The sequence below is a fragment of the Carassius gibelio genome, chromosome A10 (genome assembly GCF_023724105.1).
Source record: "Carassius gibelio isolate Cgi1373 ecotype wild population from Czech Republic chromosome A10, carGib1.2-hapl.c, whole genome shotgun sequence".
NCBI lineage: Eukaryota > Metazoa > Chordata > Actinopteri > Cypriniformes > Cyprinidae > Carassius > Carassius gibelio.
In genome coordinates, this window is record NC_068380.1 from 25967548 (window position 1) to 25986316 (window position 18769).

An 18769-nucleotide genomic window follows, 5' to 3' on the forward strand; every position below is an offset into this window, starting at 1 on the left:
AGCATGAATTTGCATCAGACATCATAAGGAGAGAGAATAAGGATCTCCTCATAGCCCTGCAGATGATACAGCAGGAAAGAAACACATTCCAGAATGCAAAGGACCAATAGGTAAAGGAGCTTTCTCAGCTCAAGCAACAGATGAAGCAGCTACAAATTCAGATCGATCATCAATGCTCAGGAAATCAGCCACCTTCACCTGTTGCCCTTCCAAGTCGTCCTATAACTGCACCATGTATCCAGCCACAGGCACGTTCTGTAGAAATGAGTAGCAAACCTGTACCAGCTCAACGCCTCAGACTACAAATTGAGCATCAGACTGAGAACAAGTTTCGAAGCCCAACTCCAGTATCCGCCCCCCTTACCAAACAGAGCGCCTCCTTCCATTATATGCCACAATGGGTCAGAAATCCGATGTGCAATGTTCCCATAGACAGGACCCTTCCAATTCTCCATATAGGGATTCTCAAGACACTGCCAGGCATCTACAAATACCATGCTGGTCACTTACTCCACCACCTCTGCCTGAGCAAGAACTAATGTATCGAGGGTCCAACTTCTACGAACTCTGACTTCATAAATCCCAACCCAAGAGAGTTCTCGCAGCTGAAAATTGCTCTGGAGAATGTCCTCCCAGCTAATACAATGGAAAGGTTAAAATTTCAGATACTGATGTACTATCTGAAGTTAGAGGAGGCTTTACTAATTGCTGACTCATACTGCCATTTTCAACATCCTTACCCAAGGACAATGTCTGCTTTAGACCAACAGTATGAACAGCCACATCAACTGGCTCTCTAGCGCATTGCAGAGTTAATGGATGGCCACTCACAAGTTAAAATGTGGTTATCATGTCTCTCAGCTGCTTGGGAAGCTTCCCCATGACCTGAGATCCGGGTTTCGGAGGTTTGCACATCCATATGGTGTACCCATCCCTAATCTTCTGGATCTTGCAGGATGGCTGGAGTTTGAAATTGAAGTTCAAGAGGACATTACAAGGTTTGTAAGAAATCAGCGCAGAGGACCCTCAACATGAACAAGAGAGACTTTCAGAGGGTCTAAGCCAGCCACTAAAAGCACCACAATTTTGCTGGGTACTGAGAAGGTGATTACTGAGTCTACACTGTCTACTCCACCATCTACCAGTTCTCTGAGACCCTACTGCCCCTACTGTGACAACAGTAAGCTCTCCCTCAACAACTGCAGCAACTTCAAACAGCTTACTAAAGGCAAAAACAAAGGTGGGTCAAAGACAATAATAGATGCTGGCGTTGTGACAGAACTCATAAGTCTGCAGAATGTAACCTGAAGATGTGCTGCAGACAGTGCAGCAATCGACACCTTATGGCTCTGCATGACATAAGTGCTGGAATCCAAATCTTGTTAAAGATGAAACTGTTGATACCAACAGCTGTCTATTCAATTCCATTAATGAGATTCTCCTGATTCATAAACCGCTTACCAGCAGGAAGGTTCCACTTAAAATCAGCAAAGTGATTCTCAGAAACTGCAAGAGAAGGTTGAATGCATACGCAATCCAGGATGATGGATAGGAGAGAACTATCCTCCTCCACAGTACAGCTCAGCAGGACCAAGAGGCAGTGGAACTTCTGGAAAGGAAGACAATAAGGGTTGAAGTGGAGGGTGTCAAATGATATGCAACCCCTCTGCTGCATGTAAAGAACATACCCAAACTCAAAGCACCTAAAGAAGCCGTCTTATCGCAGCCGAGGGCCACTGAAAGGAGACTGGCCAGAAACTCACAGCAAGCAGCTGCTTGTACCAAAGAGATTGCAAAACTGCTACAAGCAGGATATGTTAAAAATTTACCTCAAGATTTTGTAACAGACACGTCTGGCTCTTGGTACATCCCACACCACATGGTGCAGCACAATGGGAAAAACAGGATAGTTTTCAACTGCTCGTTCCAATATCATGGACAAAACCTGAATGAGCCTCTGCTCCCAGGACCAGTGTTGGGGCCATCTCTACATGCTGTGCTACTCAGATTCAGGGAACATTCAGTGGCAGTCAGCAGCGAGATCAAGGGGATTTTCCACCAAGTTAGACTGCTCCCAGAAGACAAACCACTCCTGTGTTTTCTCAGGAGAGACCTAAACACACAGGAACTACCCAGTGTGTACGAATGGCAGGTCCTTCCCTTCAGCACCACCTGCAGCCCCTGCTGCGTCGTCTTTGCACTCCAGTAACATGCCCTTGGTCATAGCCAGCCTAGAGATGATGTCCGTAATTCTGTTCTGAAATCCTTTTATGTAGATAACTGCTTACAAAGCTTCAATTCAGCAGAAGAGGCAAAGTGCTTTGTCGACAGAATCAGGAACCTGCTGGCCCTCCACAATTACAAATCAGACAGTGCGGAACTCTGGATTGCGCAAGGCCGAAAAGACATCCATGAATCAACATTGGGGATCCTCTGGAACCATCAGTCTGACACAATCTCCTACAAATACCGTGCTAAGGACAGTTGTGAGACCACCATGTGCAGCATATATAGAGTGTACGTAGAGTACGACCTGTTAGGTTACCTCATCCCGTATACCACTCACACCAAGATCATTGTACAACATCTGTGGAATAACAAACAGGATTGGGATGATCCACACTTGCCTGCAGATCTGTTACAAACCTGGACTAAGTGGGAGGAGGAGTTACCAGCCCTACAAAATCATTCTTCCTCTGTGTTACTATAGCCCCATCAAAGACACAGCAATGAGCATGAGAGACATTCATGTTTTCTGTGATGCCTCCGAAAGTGCATATGGCTCCGTGGCATATCTTTGAACAGAGGACCAACATGGGCAAACAGAGGTGGCTTTCCTAACAGCCAGATCCCATGTAGAACCAAGAAAATAACAATCTGTTCCACAACTGGAATTATGCGCTGCACTGACTGGAGATCAACTTGCCAAAGTACTCCAAACCAAGTAAAACCTAACCATACACCAAATGATCTTGTGGACTAGAGCTGTAATCAGGCTTTAAAAGTTAGGCCTAACAGGACCCGAGCCCAACAGGTTTCGGCCTGAGCCTGACAAGTAAAGTTTGATTAACAGCTTTTTAAGAGCCTAAACCCGTTTACAGCCCGACATTATTCAAATGTGTGCACGCACACAGCTCTTTTTCCTTGTGTCAAGAATGAGTAATTTATACGTTTTAACAACTTATTCATAACTAACGTTGACTAGGCCACTTGAAGAAATGAAGAAACAAAATAAGTCCTCTGTAACATTAGTATTTGTGGGGACTCGGTCGCAGAGATCCAGGATCTCACAGAGAAACACAGCTAGAAATATGTACCCCAATCCAGCTGATTACATCACTCGGAGAAGGAGTCTTTGAGAGCTTGGCCCGGAAAGTCACTGGTACCAAGGACCACTCTTCCTGAAAGATCCACCCAATCTGTGGCCTGAATGCCCCAGTTCAAATGAATTAGACAGTAATGAACTTGGTATCTGTAAGGTTGGTACCTGCTCTCTTGTATGCTTTACATATTCTGATTTCAGTCAGTTTAAGACTCTAGAGGAGCTAATTGAGTCCACAGCTCTTCAAGGGTCTACTGATAGTAATCCCACAGCCAGTGACTACAGAAGAGCTGAGATTAGTGTTTTGCAGCAAGCACAGCAGGAATGTTTGACCAGACTTAGAGCAACTGAGGACTGGTAAACCACTTGTGTGCAACAGCAGACTAAGAGCACTAGCCCCAGAACTTGATGGCGAATCCCAATTAATCTGAGTCGGTGGACGTTTACAACATAGTCTCTACTTGGAGCCCAATAACATGCACCCTATTGTACTGGATCCAAGACACCCCATCACAAAACTTATCATCCAAAGTTGTGATTCTCAACTTTGTCATCCAGGTCCTGAGAGGGTGTTTGCTGAACTCTGCGGTACAAAACTGGGTTCTGCGTGGAAGAGAGGCCATCAAGCATTTTCAACGAGAGTGTGTGAAGTGTCAGAGATGGATAAAGAAACCAAAGGTGCCTAAAATGGTGGGCCTTCCCCTCTTCTTTTCAAGCCTGCCTTTTTCTCCACTGGCGTGGACTGCTTCAGTCATTATACTATCAGAACAGGTCAGCATAGTGAGAAGAAATGGGGAATAATATTCAAATGCCTCACTACAAGAGCAGTATATATCGACATCCTCCACAGTCTGGAAACTGACTCCAGGCGGTTCACGACTAGACGGGGAAAACACCATTAACTTTTGTCAGACCAAGACACAAAAAGGCACTTGAACTCCAAACTACTGGAATATACGTCATGTTATGCTTCCGATCCTTACCCTATAACTCCAAATTATCTCCTAATGGGGCGGCCGGATGCATCACTCCCCCTGACAGTATACCCGCAATTGGAACTGATCAGTCGGCGTCGATGGCGCCACAGCCAAATCCTTGCGGACCAATTTTGGAGACATGGTCAAATTCCACCTCCCTGGTCTCCTAGGTCATCAAAAATGGCAAAAGGATACTTCACACATCCAGGTTCGCACTACGGTGCTGATCAACGATCCACAGCTACCCAGAGCTCTCTGGCCCGTGGGGAAAGTGTCGGAATTATAACCTGGAGCTGACACCAGAGTGAGGACAGGCAAAGTTCAGGTGGGAGAAAAGGCTTACACTAGACAGGTTGCATGCCTTATACAATTACCTGCTATTTCTGATTAAAGTAATTGTAAATTCAACCATTAAAATAAGCCTTTTTGTATAAGTACATATTTCCTTATGGAAATCTGGGGTTGGCTATAAAAAGGCTATGGGTTTCTATTATTCTAACTCTATTTTAAATCTCTCCTTCTACATGTTGAGACAAGTACATACACAGACCATTTCACCTGAGCGAATCAGCGTCCAGAAACCTTGACCATGTGATTCCCCCCACCCTACAAAGAAACTAAAGTTCAGTGCAGCGGGATACGGGTGGATGCTTAAGTTTCTGCAACATTATTGTTTGGCATAGATCGCCTTTTGGACAAAGTGTTGTGCGTGAATGCAAAAGTAAGTTTGAATCGCTAATTATATAGTCGATGAGAGACTTATTCACCTTTGTATACAAGTTATAATGTCAATGAGGTAACAATATCTATATATGTATGCGTGCATTCATAATTAGTGTATTACATTGTAAACATTGTAACCCTGTTGTTTATATGCTTATATACATATCTGGTGAGTGCTTGAGTAACATTTGTTGTTATTAGTACAAGGTAAGTTCCCGTTTGAAACAGGGTCCGCTGCATTTCTTTAAATCAAATGGTTAAACTATTATAAACATAAGGTGTGAAGTTACAGCTGTGCGCTGCTTATAATATAAGAATTACAGCCTGCCTTGCATTCTACATATCTTTTGCAAATAATGTTCATATTAATGTTTAATTATCAAGTTCAATTTATTGTCCTGTGTTGTTGCCAGTTTGTTGTGGTTCATTTTTACTGTTATCATGTATATTATGTATATTCATGTTTATGCCTTTGTTTTATTTTTTTGTGGAAAACCCACAGCCACGACACAACAGTCTGTTGAGTGGTGACAATAAATGGGTTAGTCTTATAAACCTAGTGCATCTTCGTTTCATCTCTAATCGGACAGTCTTTGGTGGGTCAGTACCCTGAGCAAGTAAATAGTTCTATTTGGTGAAGAGCTACAGAAGTAAACCAACTATTTTTATAATCTCATTTTGTCATTACATATTTTTGTGTTAAAATGATGTATAAAACATTAAATCTATTTTCATTACACAGTTGTAATTGCTATGTAAAAGCATGTACACAGGCCTACATCTAAAAGCAACTTCAGATACAGTTTCTATCTCTGAAAGCTTGATTAATACTGATTTAATTGGTAACAGCCTATTGTCATATTATATGTATTCTAATTTAACAGTAACGTTTAATAATTTAACATTAAGGTTGACATAAATATTTAGGCCTAATATGAAATTCTGTTTAAATCGTTAATAAAAATCAGTTGCCCCTAATGGGAAAGTAAATTTAGATAAAATCATAAAGATAGACTCATCTCTGGTTTATTTCCAGTTAGTGAGTGCAGGTATGACATAACTTCATGAGATAAATGGATATTTCAATATTAAATAAAAAAATCGATTAGGATGAAACACTTTATATGCTGATTCATCAAAGACAACATTCTTCTTTAGTCTATTCATTTATTTTATGTGAGGATTAAGAATCAAAAAATCTGCTGGGATAATTTGGAAGAATATAAATTATTAAAGAACTTCTTTCAAAAATCTGCAATTAAAGTTATTTTCCTATAAACACATAGTTGCTGAATATAATTTTTATCTTGCCACCTTTCCAACCTAAAGAAATAGGCAGCTGAATTCTGCTCACCCTCCTCTAGCCAATTCAGGCAATATCTGATAAAGCCATGCTAATTAGACATAACACAAGGAATAAATTAATATTAATAAATGTAACTGTAAAAATAATGTAAATGTAATTGCATAGTTCTGTACATATTTGTTGACATGCACTAGAACTGTTTGTAAGTTTGTATTGCAAAAAGATCTTACATTTAAAAGTACAGCTGTGCAATAAAGCTGATCTATTCTATAAATTCAGTATAGTGAAAGTGTGCAATATATTTGACTAATTGTCAGGTAAAATACAATTACAGACATTACAGTTTTTCCACCATTGCCTTTTTAATCGCATTGTTACCTTTAAAATTGTTATATTGCAAACATATTCCATCTTTATTTGACCCTCGAACTCTATCACTCTCTATTCTATTCTATTCTTAGATATTTTATCGATTTTAATTTATTTATTTATTTTAAAAAAAGAAAACACGGATGACCTAATGTAAATGTATTTAATTAATGATCTACTTAAAGTCGTTAGCGTTATTTCAAAGAACATTTAAACCATCTCTGATTTTTCTTATATCGTGTTTGAGCTCTGCTTTAACACTGGGTTTTGTTATAGACCTAAACCATAAATATTCGACTGAAACTTGTCTATTAATATCTGTTTGCATGAACTTTAACTTTGAACCTTTAACTTTGAAACTTTTAACTGTTGCCCCGCCTTCTACTCCTCAAACCAAGTACTTTCTATGGTGTCATTCGGGGAAAACACGAAAGAACATTGTGCTTTGCGAGTTACCCATCGCGTGTTGGTAGTGGCGTACACGTGTGCCACAGTTTGCTTTGCCGATTGCAAAACAGGATGGGTAAACAGTTTGCCAGAATATACCCTGACCTACCCTGACCCATCCGCCCCCTTCACAGCCATTCAGATCATTTCTTAGGAAAAGAAACAAGGGAAATGTGTTGGTATCATGAAACTTTGAAAGAATTGGCAGTGACGTATACAGTGAGAGTGTGTGTCTCGTTACTGATAAGAACTGACAGTTTCAGCCAATACTGATAGTTCTTATCAGAACTGACAGTTTCAGCCAATACAGCCGTCCCACAGCAAACAACAGAGGAGAAATCCATATTGATTCGAGGCAGCTGACTCAAAGACATGACCGAAGTTCATATTAGTGACACATTATTCAACTGTTTTGGTGACCAAGCATTTCTTTTCGAAAGGCCTTCAAAATGGGGGATTATGCTCGCTAAATCTCCGCAGTAAACAGCTTTGTGTGTAGTGTGTGTGAGTGATTACCGGCAGTGAGTTTTCCGATCCAGAACACGTAATTGCTTCTGACTCATATGAAACCTGCAAGTGTGCTGATAAAGACAATCAGTGCGCATGTTTGTCAAGGGGGGGGGGGGGGTCATTCTTTATTTAGCTACATAAATTACAAGGAATTATGAAATCGGAATGGAATTTTTGCTTTGTCATTCTGAAACTTTATTTATCGTTCTCTGTTTTTTCTGTATCGGGTTCGTTTTTTTCTTGTAGCTCTGGAGCATGGAGCAGAGGAGTAAAGCTCGTGTAGTGGTGATAGGAGGCGGGCCAGCGGGCCTTTGTGCTGCTCGACATATCCTGTCTAGGCCCGAGGCCTTTGATCCACCCGTGGTGTATGAAATGACCGATCATTTGGGTGGGACGTGGTTATATGAGGAACGAATGGGTACATATGACAATGGATATCCCATCCACAGCAGTATGTATAGAGATCTCAGGTAAAGAGCCAAAAGTTGTTCCTATCCCTGCTGAGAATAGACCCCTTAATCACCTGCGTCACTGTGACATCACCGCTCTAGCTGGAGGCAAAACATTAGGCAGAACTCATAGCAGGTGCGCTAAAAGTTTGAGGTTTTGACTTTAAAATGTCTTCTTGTTGTGTTTTTGGCCGCCAGAATAGAAGGAACAGCACTTTTGTTTCAAAACTAAAGTTTTACCGGATCCCGGCAGACATTCCTTCACAGAAATCAAGAAGACAATTGTGGTTGAATGCAATACAGACTGGACGGAGATGATCATAAATAATGCTCGTGTTTGCAGTGCACACTTCATATCAGGTAAAATAATCTATGCATATGAAGTGGTGTGTTGGTTTTATCTAGTACATCAGCAAGTTTCAGTTTTATTGAGAGTGAGGAGTCACGTGCCGATTTGGGTTGATTTGGAAGGGGTCTGAGCCGGTCGGCCATGATGGTAGGACACGCTATCGGTTGCCAGGGTCAACGCCTTCAGAACTGCACAGAGGCGCCACTAAACATTTCAGAGCGCTTTCATTTTTGTGCATTATGTAGGCGGAACAGAGACGGATCTACGAATACGAGAAAGAAAAGGGAGAAAGTAAAGCAATGCAAAAAGATAAGGCGAAAGAAAGGGGACCTTACAGGAACAAGCTCACACCAATCACAAAACAGCGGTATTTGGAGGAGCTCTCAGGCATCCAAAATATCGACCCATACGAGCTCCCTGCAGCGGCACAGAGACCAGGACCATTTACCTCCATGCTCACATATGGACATTGTGAATTATATTGTTTACGATGTAAGTCACCTTGCATTCACACTGTTACTGGCTTGCAATCACATTTTACATCTTGCAATCACACATTTAACTAGCCAACCCAGAACTGGTTTGTCCACTTTGCAGCCCCCAACACAAAAACCTGGTACAATATGTGTCATTGGGCTAAAATCAAATTATAACTAAACATACACAGCTTTAGCCTACATCAAAACATGTTGAAAACGTTTGTGTACATTGAACATCTCCTTACAATCTAGTGTTTACGAAACAGTCGCAGTTATTTAAGTTGCTTTGTCATTTTGGTCAAGAAGTGTCTGCTAAATGCAATGTGTAATTACAACACGCTAAAACGCATGTGAATAAACTTACTTTATTCACAACGACCATATATGTGCGTGGAGGTAAATGGGATGCTCGTACGGGTCTATAGTCCGCCATTTTGCGTTTGGTGTAACCTAAAAAAAATGTATTCCATTGTTCCTATGTGTTCCATATGTGTCGTGTGAGGTACTGGAGCAGTGTTTAACGCAGCAGTAACTTACAGGCATGGTAAAACAGTGCAGAATTGCGAGAACCTCCTCTACTACCGAGTTAACAACACACGTAATGTTTCGCCGCCAGTGTCGCCAACCTTCAGTGCACTAGCTAGTTTAAATGTTAAACAAACATACAGCGATAGACGTGTGCGCCATCCTCTGAATGGTCTCTTAAAATAACACACATTGCTAAACATAGTTAGCCCAGCGATAGGTTACATTAGAAAATAAGCCTTAACGAAATTCCCCAAACCACCCAAAAGTAATTCATATGGCCGTATGGCATAGGAGTCAGGTAGCCTGCTTCCATCCATGAGAGTTAATTTACAAAAATAGCTGTCACGGTCCCGCAGAGTCAGGGACTGTACATATTCGGACAGTTCTGAACCTTCTTCTGCATCCATGTTTAATAAATCCCTCCTAAAACGTGCTAGTTTACGCATGTCAACATTGCGTCCGTGCCTCTTTTTGCCTCCAGCTAAGCCCCGCCCACACGGACACGTTGCAATGTTTACAAACTTTTAAGGGGTCTATAAAAACAACTTATTAAACCTGCCTTTAAGATGTTTTTGTGACTTTCAAGCTGGATGTTTAAGTTGTTTGTTTTTGTTATTTTTGAGCAGGGGATTTATGTATGTAAATTTGTATACATTTTATAACTTTATGTACTATAAAAACTCATATCTGTTTCAAGAACCAATTTGCCTAAGGAGATTATGATGTTCCCTGATTTTCCCTTTGATGACCACCTTCCTTCTTTTTTGCACCATACGTCAGTTCAGCAGTATTTGGAAAAATACTGTGAGAGACATGACATTGCTCATCATATCAAGGTATTGTCACGGTTTTACGCTGCCGGAAGAAACACGGAGCCGAGGATAAACGAAATAAGCGTAGAAACAACCGAGGGAGGCGTGGGTGGGAACTTGGGAGGAGGTTCCGGTGGAGGACGGACTCCCAGGAGGGGGCCAGCAGACAGGGACCACGGAGGAAGGAGCCAGGGAGTAGACAACGGAGGGAGGAGCCAGGGAGGAGACAGGAGCAGGAGGAGCCAGATGGTCCACCAGAGACCAGCCAGGACGGAGATCCAAAGTGGGGTCGACGGCGGGAGGAGCCATGGTGAAGGAAGGGTCGACGACACCAGGGGGCCGACAAGCGGAGACTGCACCGGTGGGTGAGGAGCCCAAGATGGAGCAGCACAGCCGCAGAGCCAGGGGGACGTCGAGGTTCCGGAGGGCCTAGGTGGAGCAGAAGGCTCAGGCGACCAAGGCGGAGGCGGGGTCCTGGCAGACCGCTGTGGAGCCGGAGTGACCGAGGATGGAGGTGGAACCGGAGGGAAGGAGGAGCCTGACAGAGCCAGAGGGATGGAATGACGAGGTGGAACCGGAGGAGTGGAGTCCCGAGGCGGTGGATGGTCGACGACTGACCAAGGTGGAGCCGGAGGGATGAGGGAGCCCGGTGGAGCAGGTGGGATGACAGGCCACGGTGGAGACGAGGGAGCTAAGAGCCAAGGCGGAGCCGCTGGGTCGAAGGACCGAGGAGGAGTCCAGGGCTCGGAGGCTGGAGGCGGAGACAGGGCCTTAACGCGCCAAGGCGGAGCTGGAGACTGGCAGTCCAGCGGCGAACCATCGCGCCCCGATGGCGCGGACTGAGGGTGAGCTGCGGGACTGACTGGCACCAGCAGGGATGACGAGGAACTGGCTGGTCTAGGAGGAGGAGAGAGGAGAAGGATGGGAAGGACAGGAGGATCAGGGCTGGACAGAACCAGCGAAAGTGGAGCAGAGGGACCAGCAGGTCTTGGAGGAGGTGGGAGAGGGAGGCCGGGAGGGAACACAGGAGATACCGAAGATTCAGGGCTGGGCGGAACCAGCGGAGACACAGAAGATTCAAGGCTGGGCGGAACCAGCGGAGACACAGAAGATTCAGGGCTGGGAGGAACCTGCGGAGACACAGAAGATTCAGGGCTGGGCGGAACCAGCGGAGACACAGAAAACTCAGGGCTGGGCGGAACCAGCGGAGAAACAGAAGACTCAGGGCTGGGCGGAACCAGCGGAGAAACAGAAGACTCAGGGCTGGGTGGAACCAGCGGAGAAACAGAGAACTCAGGGCTGGGCAGAACCAGCGGAGAAACAGAAAACTCAGGGCTGGGCGGAACCAGCGGAGAAACAGAAAACTCAGGGCTGGGCAGAACCAGCGGAGAAACAGAAAACTCAGGGCTGGGCGGAACCAGCGGAAATGGAGCAGAGGAAATGACTGGAGGAGGTAGGAGTGGGAGACTGAGAGGGTATACAGGGGAGTCAGGGCTGGACGGAACCAGCGGAGAAACAGGAATATTAGGGATTACCTCCATAGACCAGTCCATCAGATCCAGAACTTGCTCCATATGACTTTCAGAGACTGCATACAGCTCACCCTCAGTCGCAGGAGTGTGGGCAGGGCTTTCCTCCACGCCCTCGATCTCCACGAGGACTCCCACGATGCACGGTGTTGCCGGCTCACACACCTGGTCAGTCGCGCTCTCGAGATCCTGTTCCCTGTCAGTGGATGGCTCGGGCTCTGCGGCTGCGGTGGGCTCTGGCTCCGTGTAGCGAGTTGGTGGCTGGCTGGTCTCTGGGTCGGGAGTGGGGCTGGCGAGGTCCTCTATGGGGCAGATGGTGAAAGATGAGCCATTTCTCGCCAGAGTCCACTCCACGAATGCGGCGAAATCCCCCCGACGACCATCTTCGGACGGCAACGCTCTGCACTTGGAGTTCAGGCTGGTGTTGTAGAAGGCGCAGAGTGCGTCGTCCGGGTAGCTGGTGGCATTAGCTAACAGAAGAAACTGTCTGGTATGGTCCTCGAGAGAACGTCCTTCCTGCTTCAGCAGGAGGATGAGGAATTCGGGACGATAGAGGGGATCCATAGAAACTAAGAAAAGAAAAGACTGTGAAAAAACGAAAGCAAAACGGAGGGAAAGACACGCGGTTTTAAACTTTCTTTTTTAGGTCGGGTCTTCTGTCACGGTTTTACGCTGCCGGAAGAAACACGGAGCCGAGGATAAACGAAATAAGGCTTTTAATATATTCAACTCATGGAGCACAGCGATAGACACACGTAAGTGAGTGAGTTAGTGGCAAGTGAGGTGACCCGACAGAACAGAACTGAAAGGACAAGGCTTATGTACAAAAGGATAATTGGGGAAACACAGGTGGATGGCATGACTAAATTAACAGGGACATGGAACACATGAGGAATAGAGTAGACACACCTGGGAACTAATCAAACCAAACACGGAAAGACACAAACTGGGTCACGGGCAAAAACACACTAAATGAGTCCAGGTGTGACAGGTATATATGTCTGTCTTAATTCTAAATTCTGTGTTTGGAATAAACTAGAACATTTGAAAAATTGAAAAAATGAAAAATTGCTGAACAAGTTTGGAGGAATGTAGCATTAAATAATATCTTATCAGTGGATATGACTGCCCACTGCTCCGAGCATGTGTTCACTACTGTGTGTGTGCACTTTGGATGGGTTAAATGCAGAGCACGAATTCTGAATATTGATCACCATACTTGGCTGTATGTCAAATCACTTCATGAGAGTCATCACAAAATAATGCATAAAAGCATCACAAAAGTAATCGACACGACTCCAGTTCATCGTTAAACTATTGTTAAAAACCAGCCCATCACTATCTCTGTGACTGTAAATTCTGCAAAACCAAATGTCTTTAGATATTTGAGGATTGGAACAGAAAAAAAAAATCATAATAATGAGAGAAACTGATAGAACTGGAAATTGTGCATGTATGAGAGGTAGTATAAAAAAATATATATTGACTTGATTTCACACATTTTATATTATCATTGTCTTTGAAATTGAGGGTAAATCATCATGTTACAAATGCTATTTGGCATGTGTCCTATTAATTTAAATCTGAGAAACCAATGCATCACTCAGTAAATCTGTAATTTACTGACATCTCTTAGTCCACCACCTATATAAAACTTTAAATAAACCGTATTAGTCAAATAAAAATGGCTATTGGGGGAATATTGTTGTAGAACCGCTTGTGGCCAAAACAATGTAGATACTTATGGATTGTCTCTTTGATAGGGTATGTAGGGGTCACTGACATCACTGGCATCAATGGCAGTACAAAATCCAAGGACCCATCAAGTGTGTTTCAAGACCACAGTAGAAACATTCTCAGTGTTACTAAGTATTTTTCTTACCAACGGAAGCAAGAATATTGCTTATGACAGACTGCTTTGTCCCTCACAGTTCAACACCGTGGTGGAAAAGGTGAAGCCCATCTCCATGGAGACGGAGACGGGGGGAGCTGTGACGTGGGAGGTAATTTCACGCAGCACATGTGGAGACCAGAACAAGCAGACATTCGACTCGGTGTTTGTCTGTAACGGGTGAGGGATGCCATCTTAAAGAGTCCTTTTATCTCCCAGACATGCTCAAATGGACATAACAGCATCTAATCTCTGCGGTGATGTTCTAAATGCATAGCATTATTCAAATAGTGGCATGTTCATTTACCCCATAATATACCCAGAGGCTTTTATCTGGCTGAATTCTCGCTGAGGTGATGTGAATGGGTATTATGTTATGCATTCATGTGGCATTTCTGTGAGGGAATTCAGAAGACTACAGGAGCCCTTTAGCATCTCAGCGCTGACTCATATTTCCTTGCTCTTTCTGCAGGCATTACTCCGACCCCCACCTGCCCTACATTCCTGGAATAGAGCATTTTAAAGGTACAACAAATGATCACTGATCACAACAAATGCATAACCTTGAAAGCCCCAACCATTAGTCTCATTACACCCCTACATCTCCCCTTTTATCTCTCTGTCTCTCATCTTCTTACCTTCTTCCACTGCTGTTTTGCAGGGAAAGTCTTACACAGCCACTGGTACCACTATCCAGAGCCCTTCGCCAACAAGTCCGTTGTGGTGTTGGGGGCCAGAGCATCCGGTGTGGATATTTCCATTGAGATAGCCCAAGTTAATGCTCAGGTTTGTGGCTTAGCTTCCTTTTTTACAATGTCACATACTACTTTAAGTGCATGCCACAGCTTTATTTGGTTGTAAATTAAAGGGTTGGTCACCTGAAAACGAACATCTATCATTATTTACTCACCCTTCATGTTGTTCCAGAGCCAAATGACTTTCATTCCTCTGTGGAACACAAAAGAGCACATTAAAGTGATGTGCAATATTCAAAACAGTGAAGTTTTAGTATTCTTCATATGCTATTATAGGTTTTATTAATATGTTATTAATTTGGTTAGATTTTAATATTTCCCTTTTTTTCTGTAGCTACTATATATTGTATTTTACTGTACATATGTATTATATTACTTATTGCTTTAGAAAATAAGCATGGATGAAAATACTTTTTTATTTGAAATAAATATTAATAAGATATGTTGCATTAGCAAATAGCTGAAATAAAACAAGTTTAGGTTTATATATATATATATATATATATATATATATAAAATTATATATATATATATATATATATATATATATATATATATATATATATATATATATATATATATAATAATTATTACTATTTTTATTTTATTTTTTTATTTATTTAATGTTGTCTTTTTAAGTTGACGCTTTTACATATTTATATAATATATATATATATATATATATATATATATATATATATATATATATATATATATATATATATATATATATATATATATATATATAAAATATATATATAAAAATCACAAGTATAATTTATTTAACTATAATAACACTGATTCAAGGACTTCTGAAGCCATAAAAGTATAACAGCCCCATATTTAAAGTTGACATGGAGTGAAAATTTACCCTATTCTATTTTATAATGCATATTATAGATCCAATAATTGAATCTGCTTAAATACCACGCCTGCAAGCTCACGTTCATCTGCCTCCACTTTTGAGTGCAACACGAATCTCTGAAACAACCAATGGACAAAACCAAATCTACACCCTACTTTTTTTTCTTTTCTTTTTTCTCCATATTTTGTTACACTCGGATGAACAATATGGAAGAAAAGATCTGTCACTACTTCCATATCATTGTGACACTAAACCTTCCCACCAATCCATTTTTATTGTCTCAAAAAGTTATTTGAATATTCTCCTTTTGGGTTTCGCAAAAGAAAGTCGTCATGGCTTTGGATTAATTCTATCCTTCTATCCATCTCAGTGGTTAATCACTTCCAATTAGTCTCTAGTATCTGAGTGGAGTGAAAAGTGATGCTTGGCCTCACTGATAAGTGACTGAGATTGAGTTAATGTTTTCTCTATTTCTCATCCACAAATGTTTTTCTCAATCTAGGTGATTCTAAGTCATTGCACACCACCCATGTCTTTACCTCCACATCTGGGTATCCAGCAGGCTAGTGCTGTCATTGGGGTTTCAGAGGATGGATCTTTACAGTTCCAGGACGGATCAGTGACCCAGGCTGATATTCTTCTGTTCTGTACAGGATACAAACTTAACTTCCATTTCCTTTGTCCATCAGACCTAGGACTGGATGTACAGGATTTTTTTGTGACTCCACTGTACAAGTACTTGCTGCCCCCTGGTTTCCCTTCAATTTTCTTTATAGGCATTTGCAAACTTATTTGCCCTTTCATACATTTTGACTGTCAGGTGAGCAGAGATTAATCACGGTAAGGTTTGAATACAGTTTGAATACTGATTGTGATTGATTCTCACTTTAATGTTCCTGTTTTTATCAATAGGTTAAGTTCGCTCTTGCTGTCCTGGAGGGCTCAGTCGAGCTGCCCACCCAGGAAGAGAAGGAGAAGGAGGTGCAGAGAGAGATGCAACGAAAACAAGACACAGGTGTGCAGGTGAAGCACCTGCTCAATTTGGACAAAGATCAGTGGGATTATTACAAGGATCTGGCCAAGGTGGGCCGATTCACACCTCCTCAGCCAGTATTTCACAGTCTCTATGAAGAGGTGTGCAGACAGAGGCAGAAAGACCCACAGAAATACAGACAGATCAACTATAAGCTCATTGATGCCACACAGTGGGAGATTTTGGAAGCTCCACCAGAACAGACTGGTGTTACAGTCCAGAACAGAGTTTAGCTACAGTCTTGACTGAGGCTAAATGAATGATATTTACACTGTTTTGATTTATTTTTCTAAGGACAAAAATCTGTAGAAATGTGGAAGAAAGAAAATAAAAACTCTTACAACTCTTACAAAAATTACATTTTAGAATTACTGTTGTCTGATTTTGCTCTATTTCATCAGCAAAAATAGTTCCAAAGTAACAGCTAAACTGCTGCGCATCTCCATTCAAACACAGAAGTGTTTGGTTTATGGATCAGTCTGCACTTTTGAACGAATCTAGTGAGTAAATGATTCAGTCACTCATTCACACGCTTGGATATGTATACGTAGGTGCCTCATTAGCAACTGTTTCTATAACCCACTATATGTAAGCTGTCCGGCACCATATTGGAAGGGTCAACTTGACATCATTCACCATAATGATCAATCAATATTCGAAGATGCCACAATCCTTACATATCTATGGTTCCGCTGTCCTGACATGTTATCCTACTCGTCAGATTTTCCTACCAGGGACTGCACATGCGCACATCAATATTGCGTCCTTTTTCTCATGCTGAACAACAATATTTAATATATCTGCATTATTGTAAGGGTATGTTTAGGGTTGGGGCAGGTGTAGACTTTAATAAACTTAATCTAATAGATAGGAAAAAATTATTTATTGTTGGTTTCCTGTAGCTGTATCCGTTCTAGCTACAACCACGAATATAACACATAATTACTGTATTTGCATTACTGTTAGGGTAGGTTTAGGGTTGTGGTAGGTGTAGACGTTAATAAACCATAACTTTACAGGTTTTTTGTTGTTGTCGAAATATACTACCCACTGTTTTAATGGGAGGTAGCAAAATCTGACAGGGTAGGACAAATAAACAGAACACCGTCTCTCTCTCGTATTCTCACCTGTGAAAGGTTATCCTGTTTCTTCAGGATTTTAATCCCAGAGGTTTTTACAACCACTGGCAGGGCAGGAATGTGGAAAATCATTAAATATTAATTGATTATTGTGGTGAATGACATCAAGTTGACCACTGCAAGATTAGTGGTCGCGTCTACGTGCTTGGAGCTGTTAAATGATCTACCTATACATATCTGTGTTCACAAGGACAGCCACTTTCTTAGTTTCTGAATGAATCGATTGAATAAATGATTCTGTGACAAAAACAGTGACCTGCTGCCACCTACTGGCCCTTTTATTTTCATTTAAGTATCATTTCAGTACTCCAAATCGTTTAATATTTCTGTATTCAAATTTAAAATGTTTCTATTTAATCTTTATATTTAAAGCATTAATCTCATAACACTGCTATGGATTGAAATGCATTCATGCCACTTCTGAGCCTCTTAAACAATTTATTGTCTTCAATAAAAAGTATATACTGTATGAATATAAATGTATGAATTTGACATAAAAGATGACACATTCAATAAGGTAAGAAAAAAAAAATTATTTGCCCCTGCAAATAAAGAAGTCAAATATCTCCTAATAATGTGAAGGTACATTTTTGTCATTGATCAGAAGGTGCTTCTTAATTTTTTTTATTTTGTTTTTGAATAATTCTCTATTTTTATTCAACACAAGGGCTTATTATTAATGCTTACATTATTAGCCCGCCTCCGTACCCTTAGAGTCCTCCAATTTGAATTTTGGTCATTTCCACCTCTTGTAATCACTTGTTTTTAGAGATCAAAGCTTTATTTTTTTATTTATTTCATAGGTGTATGTAGACCTTTATTGTTGTCTATAGATGTACAGTTATACTCAAAATTAGTCATACCCTTGGCAAATATAATCAAAGAAGGCTGTGTGGATCATTGTCCTGTTGGAAGATACAGCCATGGCCCATTATAAGATTTCTAGCATGGACAGTCAGTTTTACATTTTTTATACATTGGTATTTTATAGAATCCATTGTGCCATCTATCTGAACAAGATATCCAGGATATCCAGCAGAAAAATGGACCCACAACACTAAAGATCCAGCAGTATATTTGCAGTATTGGCAGCTTTGGTCTAATGGTTAGAGAGTCGGACTTGTAACCCGCAGGTTGCAGATTTGAGTCTCGTTGTCGAAGGAGTTGTAGGTGGGGGCAGTGAATGAACAGTGCTCTCTTACACCCTCAATACCCATGGCTGAGGTGCCCTTGAGCAAGGCCCTGAACCCCCAATTGTTCCCCGGGTGCTGGAGCAAATGGCTGCC

The 18769-nt window shown here is 41.8% G+C and overlaps 1 protein-coding gene across 1 annotated transcript; it reads left to right on the top strand.

The window, feature by feature from the left end:
* Positions 1 to 4937: 4937 nt before the first annotated feature.
* On the top strand, positions 4938 to 17738 carry LOC128021607 (uncharacterized). Its single transcript, XM_052608913.1, has 8 exons — positions 4938 to 5020; positions 7901 to 8124; positions 10157 to 10295; positions 13732 to 13871; positions 14164 to 14216; positions 14353 to 14477; positions 15814 to 16131; positions 16224 to 17738. Exons 2-8 carry the CDS (start codon positions 7910 to 7912, stop codon positions 16575 to 16577), a joined length of 1344 nt encoding a protein of 447 aa, XP_052464873.1. The 5' UTR covers positions 4938 to 5020; positions 7901 to 7909; the 3' UTR covers positions 16578 to 17738.
* The last annotated feature ends 1031 nt before the right edge of the window (positions 17739 to 18769 follow it).